This window comes from Toxorhynchites rutilus, chromosome 2 (assembly GCF_029784135.1).
Source record: "Toxorhynchites rutilus septentrionalis strain SRP chromosome 2, ASM2978413v1, whole genome shotgun sequence".
Classification (NCBI taxonomy): domain Eukaryota; kingdom Metazoa; phylum Arthropoda; class Insecta; order Diptera; family Culicidae; genus Toxorhynchites; species Toxorhynchites rutilus.
In genome coordinates, this window is record NC_073745.1 from 26,550,678 (window position 1) to 26,563,855 (window position 13,178).

Here is a 13,178-nt window from a genome sequence, read left to right on the forward strand (position 1 = left end):
TACTGAACTGTCAAGCTCCGAGTATTGTTTTGGAAAATCTAAAAATGAAGACTATGAAAATGGAAAACCTACTGCTCTTGCTTTTGTATTATTGGAATCGTAATCCAATTCGGATTCTGATTTTGAAGAGTATATTCGTGTAGACGGCATTAAGCTCCGTGTGCTTTCATTGGGAGGCCAAAACTATTATGGATATTCAGGAGGAATAAACATGCTCTCAATATCAAAATTATTAATGAAAAGTTACTTTAAAGTATCAAATTTTTTTTTATGTGATGAAATAAGAGGGTTTTTTTTCGATATTGCAGAAACATTGAACGAAAACTGTGTCTAACGATGATTATATATTATAATAGTAATTATTTGAGGAACAAACCGGAAATGCATCGACAAATGGTTAAGAGAGTGTCAGGACTACATGTGTAAGGTAATTAAACAATGGGCCTGATCACGAGCGTCACTTCACGGTAAAAACGAAAAGAATTGTATGCGATTTGTATGCATTTCATTCCGTTTTCACCGTGAAGTGATGTTCGTGATCAGGCCCAATATGAAGTAAAAAATTTCATTCAAACTTTTATATTTTTACACTGCACTTGGCCCTTCTGACCTGATAGAGAATAATTTATCTCCCTAGCACTAATATCGCCACCAGACGTCGACACTGTACATTTGTCGTCGCAAATATAAACAAATCAGACTATATAACGCACACCAATAAACCACCGCATTCGTTAAACAAAGAACGTTTTTTTTATTACATAGTCAGTGTGGCACTGACTCAGTTTTAAAAACGAATTCGCTAATAGGAACTCAGCAGGGTACGTTTATGACAAGGTAACCTGGACTCGAAGTATGTTGGACACGATTCACTTATACACTCTCAACTATGACATCTTAGCTTTGACGAAAAGTAGAGACCACAACGCATTTCATAACAAGTGTTTTTTGTTGTTGCGAATATTACGTATTTTGCTACTTTTTTTTAAATTCTTCATCAATACGTGAGATAGAGTAGTTGGTGTACAATTAACGTGAAAGGCTTTCCAGAATTAGTACCCTGGATGTGTTGTTTCTGTGCTGCTTTTTGAAACGGGTCTCTTATACGGCGGCTCGACTGCGAAAATATTGAAATATTTTCTTTATATATTTATATATATATATAAAATATTTCCATATTTATCGAAAATATGGAAATATTTTATATATATATATATAAAATATTTCCATTTTCAGACAACTCTATGACTCGATGTGTGGCACCCGGATGCGTTAGTGTTCGGTCATTGATGCCCGGGCTCAAGTCCAACTCGAATTATGAAAACATTTCCCATAAACTATCATTTCATCGATTCCCGAGGGATGTAACCATTCGGATGAAATGGTTTTGATTTTTCGGACAGAACATAAACAGCAATACTAAAAACATGTACATTTGCTCGCTTCATTTCGGTCCAGATTGTTTCGTGCATATCCATGGCTTGGAAGAACAATACCGTCGAAAGCTGATACCAACAGCTAAAATTTAAATAAATCCAGATTATACAATTAATACACAAAACAGTTTATTTTTAGCTGTTCCTACTGTGAGAAAGGTCAACGATTCTCACGCCTCGGGAAATCAAAGCCGGACGGCTCGCCGAAAGGTCTTGATTGACACCAGGCATGAATCCAGTAAAACATTCGTAACATCCGCGGAATCGGTCCAACTTTCTAATGGGACGAAACAAGACTATGCCGAGAAAGATATTCCGTCAAAGGAAATCAGGAGCAGCACCATCAACATCTCTAATGAAAAACCTGGCTTAATTCAAGCACTGCGGCAGGAGGTAACGAAGAGCTTTTGATAAGTTTTTGAATCTAAATAGATTATCTTTACACTGCAATAAATAAATATATACATTAAGCTAAAACACAATAAATATAAACTTATTTAGACAAATTAATTATACGCTCCATGGTACTTGCAAAGCTACACGTCATAGGCTCGCTACTATTGATGTACTAGTCAGTCCAGACTACCTTTCCATATACGTACCCTGGCAACTCAGCTGTTGGTGTTTGTTTTGATAACTGCGATAACTGTCATTCGTTTATTGTCGACGGTCGGAATCGAATGTGAACAGTTTTTGTGGCGCTTGTTTTCTGGTTTTGCATGAAAAAAAAAATAAGTAAAAGTGTTATAAACCGATATCATCTAATAAGTGAAATAAACGCGAAACAGAAGGTCAAAAATCTAATAAGTTTGTTGAAAGTAAGGCAACTAATTTCACCAAAAATAAAAGTTAATGTTCGACAGTAGTAGGTATTCTCGCAATCGAAGATTTGTACACATTTGCCTTTGGAAATTATGCGGCGATAATTTGGCCGTGATGAACAAAACTTTAGACTGTAGACAAAGCGATTGTTGCTGATTAAGAATTGATTAAATTACGCTTGGATGCATATTTTGCTGACCACAATTGCTTATTGAATGCGATGGTTATTAACCCTTTGCGGTCGGAATTAATTTCCCTTGAAAAAGATTCTCTTATCTGTCCACGTTATTTATATTTTGTTTATATCGAGTACCTATTATTCATAGAAACTCCGAAACGAGCAGCCGAGCGCAGCATGAGAACGCCCTCCGAAACATCCAGATCCAAGTTCCATTGAATCTTGAGGAACTTTTTGACTTTTTGGCATTGAACGTGAAAGAGTTCCGGTGTAATGCCGATAACTATGTAACCTTTCCGTCATGGTTCTCGCAGTTTGCTGCTTGCTAACGATGATGCTCGGTTGGGTGATCTAACAATGGCTATGTTGTCGAAGCCGTCAAGATAAAAGGGCTGCTTGGAGCAGCTGAATCGTTGATTAGCAAACGTTATCGCTGTCTCCAGATTACTGAAAACTGTACTCGAGCTGAATCGAGGAGAAAAGTGACATCATACAAGATATGTTATCCGCTGAATGTTAACGTCTGTGGCAGATTCTACGTGAGATTGCCATAATTGAAGATCCAAACAATTCATATAATGCCATCAAACAGCGGTTCAGTACAGGGAACAGCCTCAAGACCACAAGATCCTGGTCATCGTCCAGTGAGAACAAGAAAAAGTTCACTGCTTTAGCGGTGTGCGTCGGTGCGTTGTCATGCTGTAATATCACTTTACCATGTCTCTAGGCACGTTTCGCTCTTTTTATCATCAAAGTTAGGTTTACATTGATCGTGAATTACCGTTAGTGAATTGTATTCACCGTTTCACCCGATTTTAGGAGTTCGTGGTACACTTTACAACCTGGTCCCACCATACTCGTCGCATCGTTTTTCGGCGGAACGATTTTGGTTGATGGTTTTCGTAGGTGAAAGCCATGATCTGTTTTGCGTTTAGGGCTCTCGAAATAAATCCATTTTTCGTCGCCAGTGATAAAGGCGACTCTGAGTTCTTAAGGTTTGAATCAGTGAGAATCACTGTTCATTTCATAGCACCGGTCGTAGTAGGCGTGTCTGAAATATTTTGATAGCAAATTGCTTGGAAAATCTGTATCTTTCGACGGTAAAAAATCCACGCTGATCTGTTTTGTTTTGAAAAAGTTGTGCAGGAGGAAAGTCGATAGAAGAAATTTGATTTTGGATTCCCGGGTGATCAGGTACTGAAATCGTAGAAAGTCGCTAATTCGACCACGAATATACGGCAGCCGGATATTCGGATAATTTTAGAGAGTAATGAACACATTTTTACCTAACAATAATAACCAGGAATTAAATTCCCATTTAGAATCAATATCCTTCAACAGAGGTCTTTTTCGGTCGCTCCGTTGCTTTGTTAGCTCTCGTTTGAAGTGGAGTTATAGAAAAAATATTGATTCGAAAACAGTCCGAAACACTTGGTCGAAAAATTCGTGAATCTCACCCATCTAAACATTATTGATGTTTTGTTGAGCTGTGTGAATTTGGAGTTGACTTTCAAGCAAATTTATGGTTTTTGTTTGTATGTGCCAAGTGTTCGGAGGCGTTTATTCTTGTTTCGTCCATCGAAGCGCGGCTGTATGTGTAGTAAGGCGTATTCCTCTGAGTAGGAATCGGGGGAGTGAGACCCTGCATTTACGCCAGCGACACGAAAAGATCAACAAAGCTAAGTTTATTCTATTATATTGGGTTGGGGAAAAAGAAATGTCGTATATTGTCAATATATGGCAACACTTAAACATATCTTGTGTTGTACTTATCGCATCGGGTCATACTATACGGTTATTTAAAGACGACAATCTGTGCTACAAGTGTCGTTTTGACAGTGTTGTGATTGTTCTTTTTCAATCTCAAGTTATAGCGCGTCAAAGATGGAGTCCACCAAGCAAGGAATTCGCCATATTTGAGGTTGCCTTCCAAATGGCAACATGTTTGCGAATAAAACGGCGCATATTTGACTTAAATTGGATAATTTTAAGTATGTTAAATATAGCGTCAAATTTCGATCAGAAATACGACATTTCTTTTTCATCAACCTTATATATCCTTAATCTCGAAGTTTGAAATTTTCAGTTTTTGTCGTGTTTGTATCAAAATGTATGTTTTCGGATATGCAGAGTTCATTTTTCAACTCGGTTTCACCATAAAACAGAAAAAAGAGGAAAAAATTGATTTTACGAACCATCGGTTAACTTTGAAAAATCGTAACTCAAAAACGAAAAAAATACCTTTCTGGTTTTGACATATACAGGGTTTCCCAACTTTAAATTCCGAAAGTAAATTGAAATAAAACACACTTAGGATTCGAATTTCGATGAAACTTTTATTTCAAATTAAAGTTTGGTTTATGCCATTATGTGTGAAATACAACATCATTCAAATGTTCACCTAGGGCTTCCTCGCACACCTTGATCCGAACAGGCACGTGGCGCCGTCCTGCTGAAACCACATGTCATCCGTATCCATATCTTCAATTTGTGGCAAAAAAAAATCGGTTAACATGCGGCCATAGCGCTCACCATTCACAGTTACCGTCTCGCCGTCCTCTTTCTCAAAGAAATACGGCCCGATGACTCCACCAGTCCATAATACGCACCAAACAGTGACTTTTGGCGGATGCAATGGCCTCTCAACAATCACGTGTGGATTTTCTGAGCCCCATATATGGAAATTTTGGGTTTTCACATACCCACCGAGCTCGAAATGTGCCTCATCGCTGAAGAAAATTTGCTGCTGTTGTTCGTTCACCCAATCGACGTATGCCCGACGCATTCCATGGTCACCACGCTCTAATTTTTGTACCAGTTCGACTTTATATGGATGAGGTGCAAGTCCAAATGCAAAATTCGCCACAATTACGTGTTTGACAAGCCCCATTGCTGAGCACGCTGTGGAATCGAAACATTCGGGTCATCCTCCACATTGGCAGCAACAGCAGCAATATTTCGGCCGAACGCACATTACGATGATGCACAGGTTTTACAATATCCGCTACGGATCTAGTTTGTTCGAATTTACGCACTACATTAGCGATTGTGTGCTCTGTAGGCCGTCCATGACGACCAAAATCCGTCCGTAATGCTCGAAAAACATTTGCCGGTTTTTCGTCATTTTTATAGTATAATTTAACAAAATTAACACGTTGTGCGATGCTAAAACGATCGATATTGTAAAATGGCAGACATTCAACTAACGATATGACGCTTTGGTTGACAGCTATGTCAAACGGTTGTCAGCGCAGGGCTGTATACTTTCGGATATATACTTTCCCGACCCTATGAAAACAATAAAAAACGAATACAATCAATTATAACGAGAACAGATTTCGAAGGTGTTTTATTTTTTCAAAAAAAGACCAAGCAGATTGGCTTTAATTTGATATGTCGATCATCTCAATCGGTTTTATAGTTCAAAAGTTATGAATTTTTGAAAAAAGTTATTTTTGGAAAAAAGTAGAAAATGTTGATTTTTCGGACAACTCTAAAATGAAAATGGTCACCCTACTAAAGAAAATTCTCACTTCTCACGAAAATCTGAGAACCACTATATCGGTTTGGCATGGAATGGCTGATTTCGGGTTAATATTGAGAAAAAAATCCAAAAGGGGTTGATTTCGGGTGAAAAACTCAAGTGCTGAGTGATAAAAGATACTTTGAGGAACACTTTCATAAAAAAAAGTTTTGCGGGGAAATGCAGTATAAGTTTCCAAAGCCCATCCGAAGCAAAATTAAACTTCCAAAATAGTACTTAGTTTGTTTGGAGTTCACACATACTACAATCAACCGAATTTTGGAACTGACAACAAATTCAAATTCTCCGTTAAAAATGCTTCAAGAAACATAATGAGCCAAAAAAATTCGATCAAAAACTTCACCAAAACACATGCGAAATAGTGGCACCGGCGAGCATGCGAAACTGGTATCTTATCGCGTTGCCAGAGCAATGATTCGCGCGCGAAATGGGGTGAAACACGTGATCCTAGATTAGGTATACCATCTGGCCGGAGTTGTGAAGCAGGACACCTGTCACATTTACGATTATAACCAAACCATTATGATTATTCGAGTTCGAAATAAATAAAAACACGTGAAATTTATTTATATAACCTATTTCTTGGGCGATCCATGCGGTGAAACTAGTCCGGAGATGATGGATTCTGTCTTTTTAAAAGCACTGTCGATTTTTTGGTGGTCTCAGAGTCATCAAATATCGAGTGCAATGGTACTGTAAATCGGGGACAAGTTGATCATGATTTTCAGAACAATGTAAATATTTCCGAAATGTTTTGTTTAATCAATTCCCAATTATTTTTAAAACCAGTACTGGTGCCAAGGTTATAAAACGTTATGCAATTGTTGAGGCACCGATGAGCTGTTTGTCCTAATCGTGCTACCTTGATAGGAGTAGCCTTGATGATTATCAATGTTGTTAACAAATTGGCAACAAACCACTATTGTGTTAAAGAGACAAGAAAATTTGATTGAATAGATGTGAATAGTTCGATTATTGGAGAAAAGTTAAATTATAATTAGTTTAGAAAAGTTGATTGAATTTTGAGAATAAGATGGAAATTTGAAAGCGTATATGAAGAGAAGCGATTTACAGAAAGTGTAGAAAATAGAAAACTACTCAAGTGAGCCTCTGTATATTTCTGTATTGTAAAAAAACTAATTTTGTGAATTTACAGTTTTGAGCCGTTAGTAAAAATACACGAGCTGCGAAAAAGTGGTTTGCATTTTCTAAAGTAAGAAAATCCCTTGGAACAGCAATGTTTTGTTCACAAATTCTCTTACACGTTTGTTGGGAAAACCACTAGTTTTATTTACCTATGGTTATATATTAATAATAATCATGGGATTTGGTTCTAGCCATAAAGTGGTCACATCCACGGAGACCTGATCCGGAACATATATGGGTTACGTCAATGATGTAATATAGTCTTGAATTCATCACCATTACAAATGAGCTAGTTTTGGAAAACCATGAAGTTTGATACCCAGAATGTGTTGTGGACTGATTCCGATACAACTTTGAAAGGTTCTGAAATGAAACGAAATGAGCTTTCAAATGAACCTTTTTGCGTCCAATTCAGTTCAGCCGTTTCCGAGAAAACTGTGCCACAACATTGGTTGTCTGGTTATGAAGAAAATTTTCTTGCATTGTGCTTTTTTTTTGTTAAATTGATTTTTCTCATATGTTTTAATAGTAATTTTAACTATCTGATTAGTTTTTCAATTCGTAAAGAATCAACTGAACTAGAATTGATATGTTTAGCGTCAATTAGTAGCGTTTTGATGTGATGAACATATGTTTCTTTGCCATGGAAACGAAAATGCTGTTCAGAAAAAGATATTTTTGAATTTTTTTATTGACCTTTTTCTACAAGCGATTTGATGAGAACCATTGACGACAAGCACCCACAGATGATCATTGAACATGTCATATAAATAAGGTTGAAATTTAATTAAATAATACTTTTAAATTATTTTTTTTAAACCCCGGTGATCAATTTGCGGATGACGGTACCAAAGTACAAGCCACTGGTATTAAACGCAAGAACTTCTGCAACCCAAATTTTCTGGGCGGCTGGATTTCTGCACCACATAGTTCAGCATGGATTTGAAAGTGTATGTCAATCGAGTATTCTGGCAACGTTTCGGTGTTGGGATATGCTTTTCCTAATCAGATCTATCTGTAATGTTTCATTGGTAATTTAAAAATTCGGTTTCAACAAAATTGCTAAATTTGAACACCGCTATGGACCACCGGCACTTATGAATCACATATGCAGCGTTGGCCTCATTATCTTTCAATTCTTTTTTTCGGAAAAAGGGGTACTTTTGGCGCAATTCGTTGATAAAATGACACTTTCGTTTAGACATTTGAAAAAAAAACTAACTTGGAATATCGAGCCAAAACACAAAAACATCACCGTGACCAGTGAAACAAAATCTCTAAATGAAAACAGTTGAAAGATCTCGTGGAAGATCCAACTGCTACTCAGGATATGCTCACAATAAAATGTTTTCAATAAAAAAGGTTCTACTCATAAACATAATACACTGAAAATAATTCTGATTCTGCAACAAAATTGAATTTCTCATAAAAATCAGGACAAAGGCTAGATTGTGAAAAATAAATTAGGACGCCCCAAATAGATCTCAAAATCAGGACATGTCCTGCTAAACCAGGACAGATGATCACCCTATCCTAGATGCCATGAACATCCTAGAATAAGGGACTGTATGATTTTTTATGCATATTTTTGGGTTTTGGCCGTCTAAATTTTCTCAGGGACCACTGTGCGCCAGGGCAATAATCTTTTTCCAATTGCTGAAACACATTGAACTTGCGTCACGAATGGCTATCGTGCGTATTTTTGCTTTCGACCTACATTCTGTCTTCCTAAATTATGAAAAAACGTTTACTTCCTTGCAGATCATACATCTGACAACTGTCGTACCATTCACATCGTGAACTCTGACAACCGAAACTATTGCAGAACAAGTGAAACATTCATCTAAAAAAAACAGCAAAAAACAGCGCTGCATTATTACTGCGCTTACGCCGATTGCATTGCCCATGTACATCATAAAGCCTGGCGAGCTAAAATCACACGTTGACCAACGTTTACATCCGCCAACATAAGCGGCGATGCATGCGCATTTTTGTGCACTATAATCAATGTTTCGAAGCGCCATCTGAACAAGAAAGAACAATTACAACAAGTTACAGCACAACTCGAAAACGGAGAGGCGGAGAGGAGAATCCGGTTTCCAAACCCCTCCGAGAGGAGCGAGAGAACGTACTGTCCGGTTGTGAGAGAGGCGCCGCTACGCCATCATCATTTGTACCATCATCGTGGGGCGGCCACTATCATCATCAACTCGCTCGCTCGCACGCTCGCTTCTAGTGTTGCACGCGAAGAGCCGGCAGATTACAACTATTGTGTTGTGTAGCGGAAACGGCTGCAAACCGCCCGCTGCAGTCTACCGTCAGCTCTCGAACCGCTTAGAATGTATCTATCGATTCGGCGTCGAGTGTTGCGAAGGTGAATATTTGTTTTGTTTTAAGGAATCTATTGGAACCGTCGTCGTTATCACTACCCGCGAGTGCCCATGCTGGGTGAGATTAGGCGAGTTTATTACGCCAAAGTTTTCTGTGCAAGGCCACCGAATAAAGAGTTAATGAGTTGATCCTTACATAATTGCTAGAAATAGTTGGCAGTAGTGTTTCCCTCTGCTCTAAAACGCAATAACCGCCTAGAATAGTAGCTTGCTTCCCAGTTACCACATTCTCCAGTGTTTTGTTAGCGTATTTAATTTCGTTTGTGTGCTTGTCTACTTTTCGATAGAATGAACATCTTTTCTCTTGAATGAATCTCAAATTCCTTAACGAGACAAAGGAAGAAGTGAGAGCCAAAGAAAAGCATAGGCCAGTGACGACGAAACAAAGACGTCTCGCGAATTGAGTGAGTCATCATACCGATAAAAAAGAAAAATCATCCCAACGACACGAGACACAGGCGGCAGGCGGCAACCAAAAGAGAGAGAAATCTGATCCACTATTATTGGCTCGGAAATTGGCTCGTGAAAGTGTTGTACACACGTAACAATCGGTAATATAAACAGATATCAACAAGTCGCGCGACAAGTAAGAAAAGTTATCACTTTCGACTCCGGAATAATGGCAATAGTTGACATCGACACAGTCATTACCGCCGTGTTCCGAACGACCGTTCTTCCCGGGATTATCATTACGCTATGGCTGACGGATTTGTAAGTAAAGAGCGATTGTGTTTGTTTGATTCACCTTTTTTTTTCACCGACCGCATACTACTTCTGGTTAGACTATCCGTTTGACTGCACTTTGCAATTTGCCGCACGGTTTTTGTTATATACTACATGATTGATATGTGTGTAAGCGTAGCTTAGTTGGGCCTTCGATGTATTTTTTTATTGTTTTTATTTGTGAGCTGTACGGCTTTTAGTTTTTTTTGCGATTCTCTATTTAAGCGAATAATCATGATCGTTTTTCACATGAGCGATTATGCTAATAAGATCGTCAAATATGTGGTGCGCTAATTATCAGATTCCATATTTGCTAGGTTTATTCAGTGGCGCCTATTTAAACATTGATAACAGCCGAATCATATTTGCTTAATTATTCTTTTAAGATAATGTCGTCTAAATAAGATTTAGTTTGGAGTGCATTAGTAAAACATTGCAACATTGAAACAATGATTGTTTCATTTGATATATTTTATTCATTCATGCCATTCAAAGTTTTGCGTCATTCATATCTTTGGGTGAAATCCAAAACTATTTTTAATATGCTTCTGATTGTCCGATTTGTCAAATATGCGCCGATTTGTTGTCATTCTAACGCAGTGGTGGGCAGGTCTAGACATGGTGTGGGCCGCATTAGAATTTTCATTACAGCCGCGGGCCACAGTTTTTTTTCACTACTTTTCATAATGAAATGTCAAATGTACGTATTAAACTGGTACTCTTTTTGAATCACTTCTAGAGGAAAAAAAAAAAGAAAGAAAAAACAATTTAAATTTAAATATATGCTATAAAACAGTGGTGGCCAAACTTTTGGGCATTACGGGCGACTAATTATTCAAATGTTAGGCCGCGGTCTACCAACGTTGACTGTATTCAATAGTCATTAGAAAATGAATTTAGTACAAAGTTTGAACTAGGATTGGGTGATCTTGTATCGATATTCAATAGATCGATCTTTTCCTCTCCGACTTCCGTTGTTTTGTACACCAAAAAATCGATCTTTCCTTTTCGATATTTTTGATATTTTTGATAGTAATTTTTTTTTCGGTTTTCAGTTTTTTTAGTCATTGATTTTGACCGTTCGAGTGCGGAGGATAGTGCTCCTTTACAGCCCATATTTGTACAGGAGACGTAAGCGAAAAAATGAACAAAATCGACTTTTTCGTCGTTTCGCATTCTACGCAATGTTATTCGTTTGCTCAACATGCAAACAAACATTTTTTGTTCGAAAACATTTGAGCAATTTTGAAAAAATGTTTCCGCAAAAAACACTGTTTGTCCGCATAACAAACGTAGTTCCATACAGCTTTCATACATCGTTCGAAAATCAACAATTACATATAAGTATTATGTATTATTAAAATAATATTGGTTCTTAGCATTATAACTCCTCGGAACCGACATCGGATTATTCCACAAACTCAGCATTTACTCATGCCGTTGGTCTAAAATTACCAACAGATTCCCTTTAGAAATTCAATTGATTGAAAAAAAACATGAACCTGCTTTTCTTATCATATCCCAGAGTATTCAGGAAAAAAGTACTATCATAGACTCGCAACAAATCCAGAGCACCTTTTCAGGCATTTCACTAAATTTCTTCCAAACCTTTTTGATTTAACCGATAGCAACTAAAACTACCGACAGAGACGTTTTAACCATTACCGGAAATGTAAATACTAACGCTACACACAGAGCAACCTGATGATTACGTCTAGCTATGCGATCAAATGTTCATTGAAACGATTGATTGTCCGCATCAATAGACGCAAGCGTTTTCCGAATGGAAAAAATATGTTTTAATCCGCGAAAACTCCTAGGCCCTCTTTTGCCGATAATATCCTTCAACTGGACGGATCATTTCATTGGAAATTTACATGGTTACGCTTGTAGGCAAAAAACAACAAAATTGCGTTTTCCCAACACTAATGGTGTTGGTGATTACGTCTCCTATACAAACATGGGCAGTGCTTATTCCATCTGGAAATCTTAAAGCTTCCTGAGGTGTTGGCAATAGCAACAACAATTCTTGAAGTGGATTGTATATTGTGTCATAATATGAGCTCCATCAGTGCCGAACTTTTCGAGTTTTTGAAGCGCACAAAAACGAACAGAACAATTCTATATGCAGAGATTTGTTTCATCAATAAAAAAGAATTTCAAGGAAACAAAGATAAAGTAGGAAGCACTGCTATCTATACAGTCATTCCATGCCAAACCGATATACAGGGTAACTTCGATATAACGGACATTTCACTTTCAAAATTGTACGTTGTATCGAATTGTACGTTATATCGAAGCATAATAAAGGACTCACAAACGTAGCCTAAAATACATTATTGTGTTGCTATTTTAAGAAAAGTTAATGAATAAATTCAATTAGAAGACAAAGCCAGACTTTCTCATGATGTTTCCCTTTGTACTGTTGATTAAAACTTGATTCATTTAGAATCCGGAATCACAAAACCAGCTGTATTTCGGGATTGATTAAAGGTACAAATCATGTTTTAGCATCACAACACAGATAGTTCATTGTTTTTTCAGAAAAAAAATATTAAAAAAAAATTCCTTTGCATTTTAGGAATGTATACGTTATATCGAGGGTACGTTATATCGAAGTTTACCTGTAGTGGTTCTTAGATTTTCGTGAAAAGTGGTAGTTTTGTTCTTCATCACAAAACATTTGACCCGTATTTTTTATTTTTTCAGTAGGGTGACCATTTCCATTTTAGGGTTGTCCTAAAAATCAACTTTTTTCTCTTTTTCCCAAAAATGACTTTTTTCAAAAATTCATATCTTTTTAACTACTAAACCGATTCAGATGATCGACATATCAAATTAAATCCTGGTCTTTTACTGATTTTATTCGTTTTTTATTGTTTCCATAGTCTCGGAAATAAGGGCTATTATGTTCAATTATTGCATTCACTCTCCCGCTG

At 37.2% G+C, this 13,178-nt stretch overlaps 1 protein-coding gene and 1 long non-coding RNA gene across 6 annotated transcripts in view; one reads left to right on the plus strand and one right to left on the minus strand.

The window, feature by feature from the left end:
• Window positions 1–1,325: 1,325 nt before the first annotated feature.
• On the minus strand, window positions 1,326–2,248 carry LOC129764487 (uncharacterized). The gene is made up of 3 exons (XR_008741160.1): window positions 2,039–2,248; window positions 1,586–1,880; window positions 1,326–1,518 (listed from the first exon to the last, which is right to left on the minus strand). It is a non-coding gene; the product is annotated as an uncharacterized LOC129764487 (long non-coding RNA).
• Window positions 2,094–13,178, plus strand: part of LOC129764479 (lysophosphatidylserine lipase ABHD12) — a 28,242-nt gene continuing 17,157 nt past the window's right edge. Inside the window, exons 1-3 of one of the 5 annotated variants that reach the window (XM_055763590.1) lie at window positions 2,095–2,301; window positions 8,888–9,500; window positions 9,804–10,227. In XM_055763590.1, coding sequence (XP_055619565.1) covers window positions 10,136–10,227 — 92 coding nt within the window. In that variant the 5' untranslated portion in view covers window positions 2,095–2,301; window positions 8,888–9,500; window positions 9,804–10,135. Of the gene's footprint in view, window positions 2,302–8,887; window positions 9,501–9,557; window positions 9,575–9,614; window positions 9,633–9,803; window positions 10,228–13,178 lie in introns of those variants that run through there. The other 4 variants (XM_055763589.1, XM_055763593.1, XM_055763592.1 and 1 more) reach the window with 4 other exon arrangements.